The sequence below is a fragment of the Canis aureus genome, chromosome 9 (assembly GCF_053574225.1).
Source record: "Canis aureus isolate CA01 chromosome 9, VMU_Caureus_v.1.0, whole genome shotgun sequence".
In the NCBI taxonomy this organism is placed as follows: Eukaryota; Metazoa; Chordata; class Mammalia; order Carnivora; family Canidae; genus Canis; species Canis aureus.
Genome location: NC_135619.1, coordinates 66614796 through 66635157, shown reverse-complemented (window position 1 = coordinate 66635157; position 20362 = coordinate 66614796). Strand labels below are relative to the sequence as shown.

Genomic DNA, 20362 nt, shown 5'->3' with positions numbered 1-20362 from the left:
TTCTTATGCCCAAAGATAACCATTACAAATGCAGTATTTATTTGAAGCCTATTTTTATGCCGAAATTTGTGAAAATATTACAATTTATGCCATGAAATATCCCTTTTAAATGAAATTACTTCCCATCTTAAAAAACTGAGTAGCATAAGCCATGCCATTTTTATACTGAAGTCAGAGGTTCCCATGCCAAGACTTGTTTGATAAACATTATACTATAGAACTTTCATGGGATTGATCTGACTTCCTCACATGACATATACTTAAAGAGCTCTAGTCCAGAATAATCTATTGCATATTAATAATCTATTAATTCCATCATTTTTGTCCCTACTTAAAGGGTTAGTTTATATATCTTTTGAGTTAATAAATTCTTTCAAAAAAGTAACTAACCCTCGTATGTTTATTATTTTAAAAGTTAACTATTGCCTAAACTTCTGTAATTAAATGGTAAGGACAGAAATAGCTGATAGAAACAAATACATGTAATACACACATATTATGTATGTTTTTAGATGTAGCTACATATCCAGACTCTGGGTATTTCTGGTTAGTTTAGTTGGTAAAAGAGGAATTCATATTTCAGTTAAACAAGAGTATACTAATTAATACTAAGTTGTCAAATCACTTTATTAAAAAGTTCCTTGTGTGACATCTGGTAATGATCTCTAGAAACCAAAGGGGGAAAAAAATCAAAGGATTCTTTTTTTTTCCTCATCACTGATGCTAAGTTAAAGACATTAATAAATTCATTCCTCTCAGTACAAATCAGAAAGCTGAAGTTCACATTCAGATTCATAGAAGCAACCACTATTAATTTGACTTAATAAGTTACACATTTTAAGCAAGAAGTTTTTGAAGACTATAAAGTATTTTCAGGTTTGACTTCAATAACCCGAACTTTTCCTGTTTTAGTTTCTAATATTTCCAAACAATCCATATAAAATCCAATGTAAAACAAAACAAACAACAAACCTGTAAGACACAACGCTACATTACTGAAAAAGAAATGTACTCAGGGTAAGAGATCCATATTCTGGCTCCAGCTCTGCCACTTGATAATGAGATCTCAAGCAGACGTTTACTACCTCTAGGCCTAAAGCTTTTGCAAAATCAAAGAGATCATGAAGGCCCTTCCAGGGCTAATTTCCATGAAGTGTGACTTTCCTAATTTTACCAATAAAGTTCTCCTGGATTATAATCCCTTATAAATCAAGTCTGGTGGATGAAGTATTTGGTTGAACAGTATCTATTGAAGTGCCTCAAATGTGCCAGCTTCCCTCTCATGGTGCTTGTCTTACTAGTAATGGAAGTTGAATGAGTGCCCCTTGGTAGGAACTTTACTAGCTGTAGCACCCATCAGCCAAGTCAGTTACTGATACTCCTCTAGCAACGATATGAATATTTTAACATATTGCTATCTTGTCAAGCTAAAACAGGGAAGCCATGATTGACACTATCTACATGCAAGACACACAGATGTGGTGGTAAGAGTGATACTTACTCTTTTCACAATAGCCAGAACATCCTTATCTTTTTCTTGACAGAGGAGTTTTCTCACACACATTTCTAACTGCTGCAGTAGATGCTTATCTGCAGGGATCTTCAGGGTAGATTTCACTTTGGGTAACAAGTAGCAAAGTTTCATTCTACAATAAATTAAACAGTATTTGCTTTTGAATACATTTAATAACTAAAAAATAATAGTAACATGAAATTGAGAGAAAATTCACACTCTGGATAGCCTGGGAGTTTTTGTTGTTGTTGTTGTTGTTGTTTTATCATGTCGCAAATGTTTATGGAGTATCTGTGATGAGTCAAGCACTCATTGTGGGTGCAGAAATACAACTGAATAAAACCAACAATTTCTCTGCTCTCAGGGAGCTTACACTGTAGTATGGGGCAGGGAAGAAAGAATAAGGAAATCAGTAAAATGTCCATCAGATAGTACTAAGGGCTGTGGAGAAAAATAAAGCAGGAAAAGATGAGAGAGTACCAGAGAGGCATTACATTTTTAAAACACGTGGTCACAGAGGGTTTCAGCAAAGGTTTCACTGAAAAGAGAATATTTAAGCAAAGACTTAAAGAAAATTAGGAAGTAATGTGACCATCTGGAGAGGAACAGGACAGGCAGGGGCCTGCAGTATGTGCAAATGCTCTACAGGGGGAGCTTGCCTAGGGTATTACTCCAAATCGGCAAATTGGCCCAAACTGTCAGCAGGAGGCCAGCTCCTGCAGGGCCTTGTAGACCACTGCTTGAAGACTGGCTTTTCCTTTGAGCACCATAGGAAGTCATGGAGAATTTTGCACCGAGGAATGAAGTGATCCGACTTAACATGCAGGAAGGACCATCTGACTACTGAGTCTAAGAGAGAGGAGACTGTAGGTGTTTGGGGATGGAAGGGAAACGATAGGGAAGCTCTGGCAGTAATTCAGGCAGTAGATGGTGGCCGCCTGAATTACAGTGCTAGCAGTCAGGTGGGGAGAAGCAGTTGGACTCAGTATATTTTGCAAGCAGCAGGATGTGCTGAGGGACTGCAGTGGGTTGGCAGAAAAGAGGTTAAGGTTTTGACCTGAGTGGGTGCTAAGGTGCGATGGTCATTTGCTCAGAGGGAGAACACTGCAGAAGGAGCAAGGGTGTGTGCAGGTGCAGGAGATGAGGATTTACTTTGGGACAGACTGAGTCTGAGGCACCTGTTGGACATGCCATGGAAATGCTAGGTGGGCAGCTAGCTCAACGTGGCTCCCGTCCAGGAGGGATATCCATATAGTCAGGAATCTTTAGCACACAGATGATATGCAAGTCATGAGACTGGACAGATCACCAAGGCTGTAGGTACAGTTCAAGAAAAGATAAAAGGACAGAGTCTAGGTGCCATCCCAGTCTATACCACATGGATAAGGAAGCAACACGCAGGCTGAAGAATGCCAAAGAGGAAAGAAGCAATCCAGGGAAGTACAGAAAGCTTCCTAGGAAGAAGCAGTACAAAAAAAATTCTCTGCTTTGCTAAGCTACTACCCTACCACTCTGCCAGGGCTGGCTTTAAAGAGGGATGCTAGGTGGTTGCCTATGTTTTAGCTGCTGTATCAATTCATTCATCTTAGTGCTCTCCAAATACTATTTTTTTTACTCCTTATGCCAATTTGAGACAACCAAGTTCCATTCCCAGAGTTTCCAGGACACTTTGTCAGCTAAGCTCACAGTTGAGGAATCTTCATATAAAAAAAAAAAAAAAAAAAAAAAAAAAAAAAATTGGCTTTTTATTCAAGCAAAAAGGCTAAATAGGCTCTTCCTCCAGAATTTTCAGCTCTGTTCATAGCAATAATGGTCTTAAACTCACTCAGAGCTCACCACGGATCCTGGTGATGCTTTCTTTAAATTAAGAGGCCCGAGTTGCCCCAAAGAGAATTTTTTGCATTTCTGGCAAAGGGGAAGGTTCCTTTGGAATACCAATGGTCTTTCCAGGCTTCATATTGTCTATAATCAATGAATTCAAATTTTAAACATTCACTTAAGGAAAAACAGAAACAACAGACTATTATGCATACTTCATTCTTCATAACTCAAAGTAGGTCTAGAAAACATATATTCAACAGAAGGTACAGAAGAAGAAGCCACAGCGGTGAGTTATCTCTGTGAGATTCCTGGACCCGTGAGATTATAAAGATTTTAAGATTAGATATCACATCTTTCTGGTAAGCTAACTTTGTTATATACATTATCTCAGGTATTTATTCCTCAGAACACCCTATGAATTGGGTAATTAAGGAAATTAGTGCACGGAGAGATTATGTAACTTGCCCAAAGACCACAGCTAGTATATAGCTGGAAATCAGGCCAGGTGGTATAGCTCCAGAAACCCTCCTACTAAGTGCATGATCCCACCACTCTTGCCTGTGATGGCTTTCATTCTAAATAACATCTCTACAGAGTTGGGCAAATGCTTTGTATCCAAAAGCCAATTAGCATACTGTGTTGCTGAATCCATTTGTTTGGCTGGCAGCTGCCCAGGTAGAAGACTGAAACTTGGGTGGCTCAAAGGTTGAGTGTCTGCCTTTGGCTCAGGTCGTGATCCCAGAGTCCTAGGATTGAGTCCCACATTAGGCTTCCCGAGGGGAGCCTGCTTCTCCCTCTGCCTGTGTCTCTGCCTCTCTCTCTGTGTCTCTCATGAATAAATAAAATCTTAAAAAAAAAAAAAAAAGAAGAAAACTGAAACCAAGACAAATTGCTATGCAATGATCTCTTACCCTCCAAAAATAACCAATATTTATGGAGCAATGTTCAATTAATCTTCATTTGGTTTTTGAATTGTCAGGTTGCTATCTCTTAGGGTCAATGCTATGCATTTAGTCATATTGACCAGAGTAGAGATGATTTCATTTCCTTTCAAATAATCTTTGTCAATTGCTTGATAAATGATAATTCATCACACCGGGAGCTGATTTTCTAGAGTCACAACTTCAATTTGCAAAATATTAACAACATAGATGTAAAAATACTGAAGCCAATGCAGTAGCATTTTCTGTATTTTCTTACACTAAAAATACGAAACAAAATCCAATCCTGATTGCCTCTAAAAATGGACAGAACTTGGCCAAGCCAACTTTAAGTTATTTTCTTTAGTCTCAGAAAATCCATAAATTAAGAATATCTACTCAACCTTCTCCTGACACCAATGTATGTATTTATCCAAGTGGCAGGAGAAGCCTGCCAGTCTGGCTTTGACTACTACTCTCTTAACCCAATAAATCAAAGACATGAGGCACTGTTTAAAAAGATTATGCCTCCAAGTCCTATTGAGGCTCATGAATTAAGACTACCAGGAATTTCAAAGTGTAAGTACATTATAGTAGATCAGAAGATGAATTATAGTAGATAAAGTTAAATGTACAATATTTTCAAGTATTTCTTTGGATTAGTAGCATACCTTACATTTGCCACCGGATCATGTGTCAGTTCAATAGCAGGTAGAAAGAAATATTTACAGAAAAATGATTTGGAAAAGATCTCTATAATAAATTCACAGGTATCCAAAAATCGAAGTCTATTCCAATAACTTTTTCCTTGGCCCAGTTCTAGAAACAACAACAAAAAAGATAAGTTTAATCTTTCCTGCATGAAATTATATGTGACAAATACAAATCAAAACCACAATGAGATACCACCTCACACCAGTGAGAATGGGGAAAATTAACAAGGCAGGAGACCACAAATGTTGGAGAGGATGCGGAGAAAAGGGAACCCTCTTACACTGTCGGTGGGAATGTGAACTGGTGCAGCCACTCTGGGAAACGGTGTGGAGGTTCCTCAAAGAGTTAAAAATAGACCTGCCCTACGACCCAGCAATTGCACTGCTAGGGATTTACCCCAAAGATACAGATGCAATGAAATACCGGGACACCTGCACCCCGATGTTTATAGCAGCAATGTCCACAATAGCCAAACTGTGGAAGGAGCCTCGGTGTCCATCGACAGAGGAATGGATAAAGAAGCTGAGGTCTATGTATACAATGGAATATTCCTCAGCCATTAGAAATGACAAATACCCACCATTTGCTTCGACATGGATGGAACTGGAGGGTATTATGCTGAGTGAAATAAGTCAATCGGAGAAGGACAAACATTATATGGTCTCATTCATTTGGGGAATATAAAAAATAGTGAAAGGGAATAAAGGGGAAGGAGAGAAAACAAGTGGGAAATATTAGGGAGGGAGACAGAACATGAGAGACTCCTCTGGGAAATGAACTAGGGGTGGTGGAAGGGGAGGAGGGCGGGGGGGGTGGGGGTGACTGGGTGACAGGCACTGAGGGGGGCACTTGACGGGATGAGCACTAGGTGTTATTCTATCTGTTGGCAAATTGAAAACCAATAAAAAATAAATTAAAAAAATATATATATACATTATTTTAATTTCTCAAGTGTAGAAACTCACTAAAGAAGGCCCAGAGTAAATATTTCTCCCATTCAATCACAGACCGATCCTGTCATTTAAATTTCTAAAGCAAAAAAAAATAAATAACCTACAAAACTCAAATACACACTCTAGATATTTATCAACATCACGGAAAAATGATACATAATGTCGGCCCAAGATAACTAAGGCCAGTTTACTTTCTGCTTTTCCAAATAAAAGGCAATGATTACTTACGTTCAATTAACTTCTGAATGACCTCATGTCTCTGTTCTTGTTTACGATTATAACGTAGAAAAATGCATAGAGTTCGTGAAGCTGCCTTTTGGACAGGTAAGACATTCTTAAAGAAACAGGTAGGAAAGACAATTAGACTAATCTTATAGCATAGTTTTGCTCCACAGATCAATTTTCAGTTTTGGCTAAAAGTAAGAGCAATTTTGTCTGCCTCTCAAATCACCTAGGAAGTGTCTTCCTAATTCAGTGTGAATATCACTCAGGCAGATCAACTAATGCATCACATTACAAAGTTAATTTAGTTTGGCACAGTCATTTCCAAATCATCCAGATCTGATTTTTAGTTGACTCTCCTTTCTCTGCCACTTCATCGTTAAGTGGCATTCTCCCCAAAAACATCTCAGCCATCCATTCTCTTAGCCATTCCCTGGACCTTGTCATTCATTTATTCAACAAATATTGCAAGAACATGCCCTGCCTTAGACCTAATCACCAAAAATGTGCCACTTCTAAATTGAAATCTAGAAATCATATGATCAAGTGTACCCTTCAATCCTTCCGCTTGCTTCTGCCTCTTCGACCATTCATCGAGATCCCTGGCCTATATCACAGATAAAATTTAGAATCCAAGGGACACCATGTCAGTGACTCTGACTAGTGTTCTATAATCCTTTGTCTTCTGACTTTCCATCTTATCACTGGGCAGAATTTGTCAACTGTAAATGAATTCAATTATCTATCTTTACTGGGTTCAAATTATATATTAGAAAAAAAATCTCTCAACCAGTAAAAAATTCGTATTTACCACCTTGGCTTACATATAAATACCATCATATTTAATATTCAAAGATTCAGAGTATTATAGTGGGGATCCTTGAAATTCAAGTAGAATAAAACTTACTACACTGCGGGGAGTAGCCTACTACCTCCTCTCATGTTTTATACAAGCTCTTTTTCTCTAGAGTACTATTCTGTGTGGTATTTTTGATGTGTTAAACGTAAAAGGAGAGTATTCCCTATGAATTAGAACAGAAAATTTAAGAAAGGTACATAAAGAGAAGCATCACTGGCATTTTAAAAATGAATTTTAGATAAATGAACTGAATAAAAACATGTTACTCTCTTCTTCAATTTGTGTATACTAATAGAATTTCAAACACATCAATACTAGTCACATGAAAAAAAATTTTTTTTTTTTTACCTCACAGTATAACATAAGCTATCTTTTGGGCCAGAAATCAAAGATGAAGGTAATCGTATCAAAAACATGTTAGGCCCTGCCTGAGTAAATTGTGACAATCTGAGTACACAAACAATGACTGCATTTGATTAAAACAATATCTAATATTAGAGAATAAGCCTGAAAGGGAGACAAAACCAAAACAAAACTCAGTTGTCACCACTGGGAGTGGTTACTGCACCAGCTCCTAACTCTAAAAACTGACAGCAGGAGGAAAAAACTAAGGATTACATGAGGAAATATATTTCAGTGTAATCAAATTACCCAAATGGATAAAGAAGAATATCTCTTCATGGAAGAATGTCATGAAAAATGTAGAAGTGATAGAATTTTTAAAAATCACTCTCCTGCAAGTTCTAATGAAAACAGATTCAGGAAGGATCACCAGTGGTTGCCTAATGAGTGTTAAGGTTGATGGAAAAATGGTGTTCAGAGTGTTCCAACCATCAGCTTCAGGGTACAGTGTACCTTGCAAGAGAAAACATAATTTTGCACCAGACTGATAAAGCTGTCCCCACCTGGACAAACACTCTGAGCTCACTGACAGAGAAACACATGTCTGGATAGGATGCAATATAAAATGTAAATTGGTGTCCAAGAAGTATTCTCACCAAAAATGTGTAACCTAAAATTCAGTGAGCTTTAGGTTAATTTTCTATTAGATCTAATTTCCCATTTACAAGAAATATTGAGAATAGGTGAACCATGAAGCAGCACTCTGACAGAATATTCTACAGGACAACAAAGTCTCTTCCACAATTCAATGTCATGAAAAAGTGGCAAAAGGGAGAAGTGGGAGCCTGTTCTGAATTAAAAGACAATTAAGAGTTGTAACAGCCAAAGGCAATGTAGATCCTATATGGATATGCATTGGATCCTATATGGAATAAAACAATTATAAAATATACTTAGGGGGCCAATGTGGACTGCAGAGATATGAAACAACATTGAAGAATAATTGTCTGCTTTGTAAAATGCAATGGCTATATTGTGATTATATAGGAGGATGTCCTTTGTTAGAGACGAACACTGAAATGTTCAGAGATAAAATATAATGATACTTAGAATTTAAAATTCCTCAGCACAATGAAACAGAAAAAGTGGATATGGCAAAATGTTAATAACTATTCAGTCTAGCTGAGTTCTACATGGGGGTTCATCATTTTCTCTGCCTTTCTGTATCTTTACAAAAGTAGAAAAAGTAGAAAAAAAATCATTACTCAAAACCTTCCAAAGATTTTCCATGTTTCAGAGCATACAAGCTTGATTCCATGTCAAGGCCCTGAAAGTGCACTGTGCTGCGGGCCCCACCACCCCCTGCCTCATCTCTCTGCCACTCACCACACCAGCTTCCTTGCTCCTCACGCAACCACACTATTCCCTTTGCCCAGGCCACCTGTCCTTCAGACATCCACACGGTAACTCCTTTATTTGGTTCAAACCTCTGCATGAAGTGTACTTGATCAGAGAGGACTCCTTCCTGACCACTATCTCTCCACAAGAGCATCCTACTACCCACTGTCACGTTCCTCATTCTCTACCCTGCTTTACTGTTCTTCACTGTTGTTCTTCCCTGACATACTATCTACATATGTTGGCTTACTGTCTGTCTCCAGTGAAATTTCAGATTCCAGGATAATATTTCCTTTGTCTCTTTTAGGTACCCTAGATATAGTGCTTGGCACATAGTAAGCACTCAATAAATTTTGCTGAATGAATGCATGAGTCTTCTAGCCATTAAGTATGGAATGGAAAATATAAATCTTTCTTTCCTCCAGAGAATATTGAAGCAGAATAAAGTATCCTCTTTGATCATGGAAAACATGCTATAATAACCATGTATCTCCTTTTAAGTGTGGAATCACTGTCTTGTAAAAGAAGGTAAAACAAATCTCTTAGGCTTGCAAGTACTTTGTTCATACTCTATGTTGTAAATCATTTCTTTCTTGATAAGTGAAGTTAAAAATATGGCATAATTATGTCTTCTTAGCTTTGTAAGTACAGCAGTACTAAATCATCAGGCTGAGATAAACAATTAAGATCAAACTTCATAGCACTTACTAGCAGCTGTTAATATATTCCCTGACCCTGTTTTATTATCTATCCTGCCACCACCCCTTCAGAACACAAGCTCTGTTAAGAGCAGGAGTCTGTCTTATTCACTCCTATATCCCTAAGTCCTTAAACAGTCCCTGACACATAGAAGACATTCAAATAGGTCATTTCTGAGTAAAATAATCCATCAATTCTGCTCAATTTTATGTGAAATTTCCTATGTGGTACACTCATGCACTGTCCTCCAATAAGGGAGTCATTGTTGTCAAAATCATTTCTTAAGACTGTTATACCTATAATGTAAGCCTATATAATGTAACCTTAGTCCTCTAGGCTTTGATGAATGAAATTAACTTGTAGAAGTGTTAGCTCATGAAATGTAGGCCTATTTTTTTTTTACTTAAGTTGTAAATGACACCAATAATGTTATTTTTTTTATTTCTTTTTCATCTTTGAAGCAAAAGCTGATTTTGGGTTTCTGAGATGTCTATTAGATTTCATTACCTCCCTCTTATTTAGAACAATGAGAATATAAAGTGATTTTTAACAGCTTCTAAAACATACACAATACACAGAACTTTTTTATATTTCAAAAATGATAAGGGGGCACCTGGGTGGCTCAGTGGGTTAAGCGTCTGCCTTTAGCTCAGGTCCTGGGATCAAGCCTAGAATCAGGCTCCCTGCTCAGTGGGGAGTCTGCTTCTCCCTCTCCATCTGCTCCTTCCCCTGCTCATGCACTCTCTAGCTCGCTCGCTCTCACTGCTCTTTCTATCTCAAATAAATAAATAAAAATTTTCTTAAAGATTTTTTTAATCTTTAAAAGGGTAGGAAGACATCATATTAAATGTACAGTGAGCTGTGGGTTAAATAAACCTCTGGAAATTTTTGTGAAAAGATAAACAACTTACTCTCTGGGGGATTTCTGAGTACAAACTTTTTTTTCTTCCTGCTTTTCACTCTAATTTTAAGGCTATCCATAGCAGGTTATCATGCTTTTAATATAAGCTTTCCCTATTACACAGCCACTTTTTAGAGGTACTTTAAAAGAAAAAGCAACTCCACTAAGATTTAGGGGCTTACGGGATATCTTGACAATATGGCATAGCTGAGGTAGGCTCTGAGACCACGCCACATAAAAGGTGTATGTCAGAGCAAAAGGGACTTAGCAGTAGAGATCACAGACTCCTGCCAACCTGTCTCCTGAGAAGAACTATATTGAGTTTGAAGTGAGTCTGTTCACACTCTTGTTGGCAACATATGGCAAAAGGGTAAGTAAGGATAACACTTGTTCATTCTTCAATCCAGCTATACAGACAATGTTCAAAAACAAGCATTAGTGGAGAAGCACAGGGAAACTTGATTTCCCCCTTGAGGACCTGGGGAGATAACATCCTTCTAGGATAACATCCTTCTAGGGCAAAATGGAATAAACAGAGTTTGTTGTACTATCTTGAGAATGGGAAGAATTTGATAATTCCAAAATCAGATGTGAGTTCAAAAGAAGGAGATAAAAGGTACTGGGCTCACATTTGTCATCATGATCGTGAACATTCTTTGTAAGAAACGGTAATAAATCTGATCACTTGATATGATATGCGGCAGACAGGCATATTTCTGTAGGAGCTTCTCATGAGTTCTCCATTTCAAGGAGGCTGCAGCTCGCTGCTCAGCGGCTGTGAGGGCTGGGATCAAGTCAGGCAGAGATGATAACTGAAAAAGAAAGCACATCAGAGGATTGATGATAATAAATCAACTGCAACATTCAGCCAAACTATTCAGTCTTACAACCTGAGGAGAGGAATATTCTCACTCACTTGAGAACCTAGGAGGATCTCAGCTGCCCCAAGGAGGTAATTATCTGGCAAAATCAAATGTTTTAAAAAATGTGTAAGTAAAATTCATGTTTACAGAAAACAAAATTTTGAAAGAGAGAATAGGACTCAATCCTTTGAACTACAGTAAAATTGGTTCTATTTCACTGTTGGAAAATTTTGACCTTCTAGTTTCCTACTCTTCTGTCCACACCAGATGCTATTCTTGGAATAATAATTAATGCTAATAAAAACTGAAAATATGAATGTAAACTCCAAGGACAATAAATAAGAACCATGGTAATGGAAGAATTGTAGGGGAATTCACACTGTTGAAGCTCAAACAGACATTTACTAAGCACCTGCTATTACAGGGCAAGAACTACTTTAAATGTTTCCCGTACGTTCTCTCATTGATTCCCCACAACTCTGTAAAGTAAGATCATACTTATAACATTCAGGAATTTCTTTGATAATGGGATTTACCTTATTTTCTTGTACACTGCTTTCTCCACCAGTAGACATAAGTTCAAGGATTTCTGGAAGATGATCTATAAGAGCATCTAGTACCTTTTAATAGAGATATTGATTATTGTTACAGCAACTACTGTTTTTCTAATTTTAGATTAGCCTCATATGTCAATTTCTGTGCAGAAATAGTATTATTTACCAAACAACATTTGGGGAGTTTCTATTTTCCTACATTGCCATCTTCTTACTAGAACATCTCAGAAATATCATCAACTGCCTTGATCAAAACTACCTTTGAAAAGAGGTTAGTAGATACGCCTCTTGATATTGTTCATTTTAGATCTTAGACAGCTACTTCTATACAACCAATATGCTGAGAAACTGCCTCTCAACTTTTAAAAAGCAATTTATGTTGGATAACACCCTCAGCAATGTGTAAATATTGATGAGTTGAGCTTTGGCAAGCTAGTAGTCATTTGGATGAATAGGATATACTAAATGCAGCATCATAATAAAGTATTTCAAAGTTTCCACAAACTCCCCAAATATACTCCCCAAATAACGCTAGGAGAGAAAAAAGGCATAAAATGTGATATAAAATATGACTGCAATTGTATAAAACAAAAATCTTTCCATAGCAAAAAGATTTTTAAAAATATAACAAACAAACAGTAATTGGAACTAAAGGTGTCCTTTTTTGTCTACTTTTTGGCATTTCCTAAATTTTTCTCTTTTTTTAAAGGTTTTTATAATTTATTTGAGGGAGAGAGAGAGCACAACATGGGGAGGGTCAAAGGGAGAGGGAGAATCAGATTTCGCACTGAACAAGGAGTCCACCATAGGGCTTGATCCCAGGACCCGGAGATCATGACATGAGCTGAAGGCAGAACACTTAAATGACTGAGCACCCCCAGGCACCCCCTAAATTTTTCTTAATAAACAAACATACATATATGGTATTTTATGTATGTTTCTATGTATGTAAATACATATAATGTTTAAAGACATATATTAAATACATGTATTTAAACATATATATGGTATTATATCAATTTCCAGTCTATGATACAATGATACATTGTCTTGATGGTTTGGGGGCTAGTCTGCTGACAGACCTAATGCAATTCCTAAGAAGGGGGGGGAGGCATTGATACATTCAGACTTAACATAAAGAAGTGAAAACCGAAGAGTAAGAAGATATTACCTCCAGTGATTCATCTTGTAATAATGTTATTAGTTCTTTATGTATTAAATATACTCCAGAATTCAGAAGTTTAGATACCTAAAAAGGAGCAATAAAGTCTCTCAGATCTAAAACTATTAGACATCTAAAGGTTATAATAATTTTATAAAATACATGCCTGTTAGATGCTTCCTCTAAAAGGAAACTAGGTTACAACATAAATATGAAAATTAGATTTCTAAAAAAACAGTGCACAGAAAAACAGCTTTTTAATACTCTGGAGCATGGACACACAGGGTGGGAAAGTAAGTGCCCACGTGGGTGTATAAAGAACAAGATGGATTTATCTGAGTCACAATTTTCATATCACAAGCAATAAGTCCAAGGACATCTCTAGCTCATATTTTAAAGTCTTAACAGCAGCCAAGAGGGTCTTACAGGACATTGCAGGCATATAAGCATTCATCTCGGTTCAGTGCCTCCTAAAGAGGGGAAGCACTACAGAAGATCTGTGTGACACAGGGACGGGCTGGGGGGGGGGGGGACACTCCTGAGCAAGCAAGACATCCAAGATTTTTCCCATCAAAGACTTTAATCAGCACAAGAGGAGCTGGAACTGTCTTGTTTAGCTCCCCTGTGAACAGGTTTGTTTTATTTCCTCAAGTAAACTCAGAACCCACAATTGTAAATTCACCAGTTTCTACTTCACTTTTTTATTTCCCTTTCTTTTTTTGTTTTTTTGGGGGGGAATTTGTTTTAGGGTTTTGGGCTTTGTTTTGTTTTACATACTGGGCCTCTGGGTAAGTTTTTATTTGAGGGGGGGAAGGCTTCCTGGATAAAGACAGAGTTTTAAAAAAACCTTTGTTCTACAGGGTTGTTTCTGACTTTTTCAAAATATTTTCAAAATAATATATTTCTGAAAAACAAGAATAAAGTTAGAACATAGTAATGTAAGTATCAGAATTTTATAGTAACACTGTGAGAAAAATTTAAACCCACTAGCGAATTTTCACTATTCTAGAGGATAAACCTAGACTAACAATCTATTTTGTATCAATAATAGCCTACCTACATGGCCTGATTGAGAGAATATGGCAACTGGCCACCCAGCAAGGAACTATATCAACAATCTCCAAACTCACTTCTAACAGTGAAGTATTTTTAAGTACACATTTCAAGATGTTTATGTATAGGGTGTTAACATATTATGTCCACTATAAAACACAAATAGAAATGAAATATTAAGGGGATGAGATAAACATAAGTAAAAATTCTAATATTGTATTAATATTGTGTTCTCAGACACTAACCTTATGAAACCATCTCTAGAGACCATTCATCTAACAAATACAAGCACACACAACAACCAAGGCTAAATGCCCACTTAATGTAGAATGGAAACAGATATTTCACTCAGCTAGTCAGTGCCCTCTGTTGTTTCCCCTTCTCCAAAAACATATTTCTATAGGTATATTTACAAAGATGAGTTAATTGTGCAACATTGGAATTATTTTAATTAACTACATCTTTTAAGGAAATATTTCCTAGTCTTAAGCAACATAATAATGATGCTATAGATACCTTGTACACTTTCACCTAATCTCATAATGCTCTGCTGTAGGAGCACAGCAAGGAAGTGGCTGAAATCTTCTCACTGAGACTAAGAATAGATATTTCTTATAAAGAAAGGAAATAACTTATTATGCTATTTATAAAGATATATTTACATTTTAAAGTTGGTAAGTTATACTTTATACATGTTTACTGCACTAGAGCATACATATGCTTACTGGGATCATCTAAGACACATATCCAAATTTCAACCTCAAGTGTTACACAGTTAATCTGTCATAAAAGTTTAAATTCACTTTTGGCTCTTACATTACAGAGAGTTGTTGTAATAGCTGAACCTAACAGCTATGTTCATGAAACATGATCCATGTGCAGTAAAAATAATAAATTTAAATAATCTCTCAATTTTCCATTTATTCTTAAGGTCTTGAGTTTAGATGCAAAGTCAAGAATAAATATTGCAAAGCATATAAAAAGTCATTTTACTTCCAAAGCTGCAACACCCATATTTACACCACAATCTCTGACTTAAAGTAAGCACTTAGTATAGATATATGGAGTGAATGGACTAATACATGATAAATGATTATAATATGCTTATGTAAATGAATTCCATAAACATATTTAGAGAATTATGGGAATCTTAACATTCAGGACTACAATACTAAAGACATATGGAGCCAATATCTTGTAATAAACCTTTATAAATGGAAGTGTACACAATATCAAAAAAAATCATCTAGCATATATGGGTGGAATTAACAACAAACGTAAAGTAGTATCACTTTTTCAGACTTACTTCATAAAAACAAATAGCAATAGTGTATCTGACTGGTACTTCAGGGTCGTGACAAAGGCAGAAGAATGTAGAATAGAGTTCCAGGTGGAAGTTTTTAGGATCAACAAAAACAATCATGGCCTGGTGGAGGTGGAAGGGAGAAGATGAATGGGAAGGAGAGAAAAACATGCATCAATACCCAATATTATAAATATTTCATTTATATTGAAATCATGTCCTCTGAATAATAATTCAGATAGAGATCATATTTAGAAGGTCCAGATGCATGCATATAGTTCTAATTTATACATAAAGACAAACATAAATTACACCAATATTACTTAGTACCTCCTGTATATGCCAGATATAAGGCTAATTAAGCAGCAGGTGTCAAATATGGCCACATTTTTAAATATTATCTATTCATATATTTTAAAGTTATAATCAAAATGTTTAGTCAATTCAAATACATAATTTATTACCGGGAAGTTATAAGCACAGTTCTTCCGTACTGAAATATATTTCTTCTCCTGCTCCAGGATTTGGGGTGGAATCTGATTTTCATTGTGTCCATTTTCTTGTTGCAAACCCAATGTACAGAGTTTCTTATAAAACTCCAAAAATCTCAAGTGTTGATCTGGAGTAAAGATTCCTAAAAAAATGTAAAACTTGTGTTCAACATTCTAATTGAGAACAAAAACAAAGAGAAAAGCAAGGTACAATACATATATAATTGGAACCACATATTCAAATAAATGGCTAAAGGTCATAAATAAAAGCAACAATGAGGAAAGACTACCTATTATGAAGAAATCTAATGGATCTATTGTTTCACTTCATGTCAATTTTCACAATAACTTAATTTTGATAGTATAAACTATGCAATGCAAAAATTACAACTACATTAATTTCTGCAGGATGTATCATACCACAGACCACTAACAAGCCACTACAATATATCAGGGTCATTAATGCTATTTACTTATCATAAATATTCTAAAATTGTTTGTAGAAAAGACATACATATGTTTCTGCAAAGAAGGTACTTAAAAACTTGATTTAAAAGATGGCAAAGTAAACTTGAAATATTTTTATCAATGGACTGATTCCACATTCATAAACTATGTTAGGGAGCTGGGAACTCACCATATATTGCAGTACTTATTTTCAACAGCCTGTTAAAAGTCTACAACATACATTTTTTAAAATGTTTTACTATGCCAGATGGTTGTAACTTAATTTATGCTTACATTATTATAGTAAGCTAAGAACTGGGTAATATGTTCAAGATGCCAGGTTGTGAGTATTATGTTAAATTCTAAGCTGAACTGCTCACATGATATATTAATTATTCAACAAATAGTTAATAAGGGTATATTTACTATGTACCAATAGTCAATTGAGCTTTTATCATATGTCAACTGATACATAAATATAAAATATTCAGAAATTTAAAAGGCCAGGCCTACTTCATTCTGTCGCTATTCTTTCAAATAGGTTCTATTAGAGGAAAAGTCATTCTTAAATGTGTTCTAAATTATGCTATCAAAAATCTAAGGCCTCTTATGATTTCACACACTTAAAGGATAGGTTTTATAACTAGAGAGCTGAAATTTAATGGCTGGGGTAAAATAAAAAGGAAAAAATATTTTTTAAAAGATTTCATTTATTTATTCATGAGAGACACACAGAGAGAAGTAGAGACATAGGCAGAGGGAGTAGCAGGCTCCCTGCAGGGAACTTGATGTTCCCAGGACCCTGAGATTATGACCTGAGCCAAAGGCAGATGTACAACCACTGAGCTACCCAGGTGCCCCCAAAAAGGAAAAAAAATATCTATAATCTTAAAATTCTTAATATATATCATACCATATAGTCCATGGCATAGTTTTCCTAAATGGAAAGATAAGGAAATAAGAATTGATTCATCTGCTTTGAAAGATTTTTCACAAAATGATTTCACTAAGGGAAGTATGGTTTGACTCCTGTCATCTGGAAAACAAAACAAAAGACTTTAGATCTAGTTACCCACACAAGTAGAATTAAGACATACACAGATTCCAGAAAGAAAAATTACTCTGTTAGCCATACAGTAACAGAAAATATCTGCCAGCATTGGTGGGGGAGGTGTGGGAGAAGCAGCACTGAGAAGAGAGTTGAGATCATCAAAAATTTTAATGCCAGATGGAGGGGCTCAGACTTTCGGTGAGCCTGTTTACTGAATTTCTTCACCTTGACTTCTTAGAAGACCCTTCCTTAAGAAGTTAATTGATTTTTTTTTAAATTAGGCTCCATACCCAGCATAGAGCCCAATGCAGGCTTGAATTCACAACCCAGAAGCAAAGATGTGTCCACATGAAGATGTACCTGTATCAAATACGTCAAGTAGATTAACCAAAGTTTCAAAAGCTGCAAGCCGTACACTGCTGCCTTCATCCCTAGAGAGTTCTATTAGTTCAGGGAGCACCACGCTTTTTGTAAGTTCTGTCCTGCACAGTGAGCAACAGAAGAAAATAAATCAATTCAGTAAACTATAACAAGAACTTATTAAGAACAAATCATGGTGCCAGGTGCTGTAGAAAATAGGAAAAATCATAAAGACATAGCTCCTGCTCCCCAGAAGCTTCCAATCTGGATAAAAAGCATGATAAGAAACATTAACAGTAATTGTATAATTACTTAAACAATTCTAGCTCCACCAGGATAATATTATTACCTACAGAGATCCTAATGACTAGAAGTATATTAAACTTTATAAATTTTAACATGGTTTTCCATTTTAAGCAACCAGTCAATGATCTGGACTAATTAGAAAAACTTTACAGCAGTGATTATAGAAACCTTAATAAAATCTTTTTATCTAGATTTAAAGGGTTAAAGAATTTTTTCATTCACTCCAAATATATTATTACAGGAACTAATTTCTATATAGCAGAATGATATATGATACCAGATGCTTCCTCTAAAAGAACAAGACACAATGTACATGCTTTCAGGGGATATACAACATTTATAATACAGTCACAAATGGTTCTTATTCAAGACTTTAAGATTCTGCTTATTCACCATGATAAGACATTATTACAATGACATACACTGATAGAGGAGACGCATATAAGGTAGCCAGCTTTCTTGACCACTTGATTGAAGATGGTATGAATTATAATTTGATAGAGTACAAGAAAGTCAATAGGAGCTGCAGAAAACCTTAAATTCAGGGCAGAGCACAAAGACTCTAAGACATCCCTGCCAAGCAGAAGTTTCTGTGATGATGGAAATGTTTATAATCTGTAGAGTAGCTACATGTGGCTCCTGAGCATTTAAAATAAGGTCAGTATAACTGAGGAACTGAAGTTTTAATTTTATTATACTTAATTTAAATAGCCAAACATGGCTAGTGGCTACCACACTGGACAGCAGAGCTCTAAGGACTTGAGTGAGCAGAGGGCCAAAAACTGTTTTTAAGAAATTAATCTATGAAAGGAGGTAACATGGTCAAAAGGTACAAACTTTCAGTTACTAATAAGGCATGGGAATGAAATGTATAGCATAGTGACTAGAGTTAACAATACTGTGTTGCATATTTGAAAGTTCCTAAAACAATAAATCTTGAAAGTCCTCACCATAAGAAAAAACTATTCTGTAACTATGTGATAGGTGATGACTAGACTTAACTATGATAATCATTTTACAATGTGTACAAATATCAAATCTTTATGCACGTGAAACTAATATGTCAATTATACCTCAAAAAAAATTTTCTTCTAAATAGTACTTATTCTTCAATATAAAATACTCATGCGAGATTTTGAGTAAATTGCCAGGAAAATCACCAATACCCATTTCTTTAGCAATAGGCTAAGAGAAGGGGAAGAAAAAGAAGTGGATCTAGATCACAAATACAGGTGTTAGCATGACCAGTAGTTCAACATTTATCAAACATAGGAGGAAGTAGACAGAGGAGGTGAAGAAGGAGAAAAGATAAGAATACATTCTGGCCCAAAGGTCACAAAAATTTATTTCATACAAATCTTCCTCAAAAGTGTTTGTATACCACTGAAAACCTTGAATTTATTAAGAATGAAAGACAGTCGTTTAAGATTTCATTCCATTATTTCCATTTAATTATTTCCATTCAATCTTTCAACAGACTTTTCTTTTCTCCCCAAAAGTGGTACACTGATGCAATCCCAACTATCTAAGTGTTAAAGATAATCAGAAGCAAGAGGTCTTTAATAAACTGTATAATGATTTCTTGATGCTAAAAAGGCAAAGAGAATAAAATCAAATCTGTATTGCATTAGTGGTTAACAGGGACATTTCAATTTCAACCTACCAACACAGATGAGGATTTCTCATTTCCAACTCTGATAAAGCCACTAAAAACTACTGTACTATGTATTAAAATAGCATATTTTATGTTCATTATCAAAAATTTAAAAACATAAGCAGTATAAAAATTAAAATGACCTATAGCCCTCTACTTCGAGAAACTTTGAAAGTTTCTGATAATGTATGGCCTTCCAGACTTCAATCCTGTTCATATTATATAACATCCTCTTTGGGCTTCAGCTTCCCCATCTGTAAAAAAGGAATAACGATACTATCCATCCAACAGATGGTTGTGAGGATATAAATAAAGTTCATCTATGTGAAACACTTAGAACAATATCTCACACAGAGTAAATATTATCTAAGTGTATACTTGTTATTTATAAACTTTAATATAAACTAGTTCCTTAGACTCATCTCTAAAAATGGAATATAGGTAAAAGATAAGCAAACTTTTTTCCTATGTTGTAGAACTCAAAAGGACTCTAAGTTTATGTTTCTCCCAGTAGGAGGTGAAGATGTTCTGTAGGCCTTTGCTAACACTTAAACATTTATCATTAACTTTTCAAATTTCATTGGCAAAAGTAGCATCCCTATTGTTTTTGTAAATATCACATACTATTCAATAGTTGTCTACTTGACTACATCTCTTATCAAACTAAGCACCTGGAAGACAGGTGCTTTTTCACTATTACATATATAGATAGATATAGACATAGACATAGATATTTTAAGATCTTTATTTATTCATGAGAGACACACAGAGAGAGG

At 35.6% G+C, this 20362-nt stretch overlaps 1 protein-coding gene across 9 annotated transcripts in view; it reads right to left on the bottom strand.

Annotated features, from left to right (window-relative positions):
- The window catches only part of PPP4R4 (protein phosphatase 4 regulatory subunit 4), a 98997-nt gene that overhangs the window by 18804 nt on the left and 59831 nt on the right, over positions 1–20362 (bottom strand). For 8 of the 9 annotated variants that reach the window (XM_077910439.1, XM_077910440.1, XM_077910438.1 and 5 more), the window contains 10 exons: positions 17627–17748; positions 17129–17251; positions 15742–15911; positions 15281–15400; positions 12931–13008; positions 11742–11825; positions 10972–11154; positions 6150–6255; positions 4926–5073; positions 1502–1646 (listed from right to left, as the gene is read on the bottom strand). In XM_077910439.1, coding sequence (XP_077766565.1) covers positions 1502–1646; positions 4926–5073; positions 6150–6255; positions 10972–11154; positions 11742–11825; positions 12931–13008; positions 15281–15400; positions 15742–15911; positions 17129–17251; positions 17627–17748 — 1279 coding nt within the window. The remainder of the gene's footprint in view (positions 1–1501; positions 1647–4925; positions 5074–6149; positions 6256–10971; positions 11155–11741; positions 11826–12930; positions 13009–15280; positions 15401–15741; positions 15912–17128; positions 17252–17626; positions 17749–20362) is intronic. The other variant, XM_077910441.1, reaches the window with a different exon arrangement.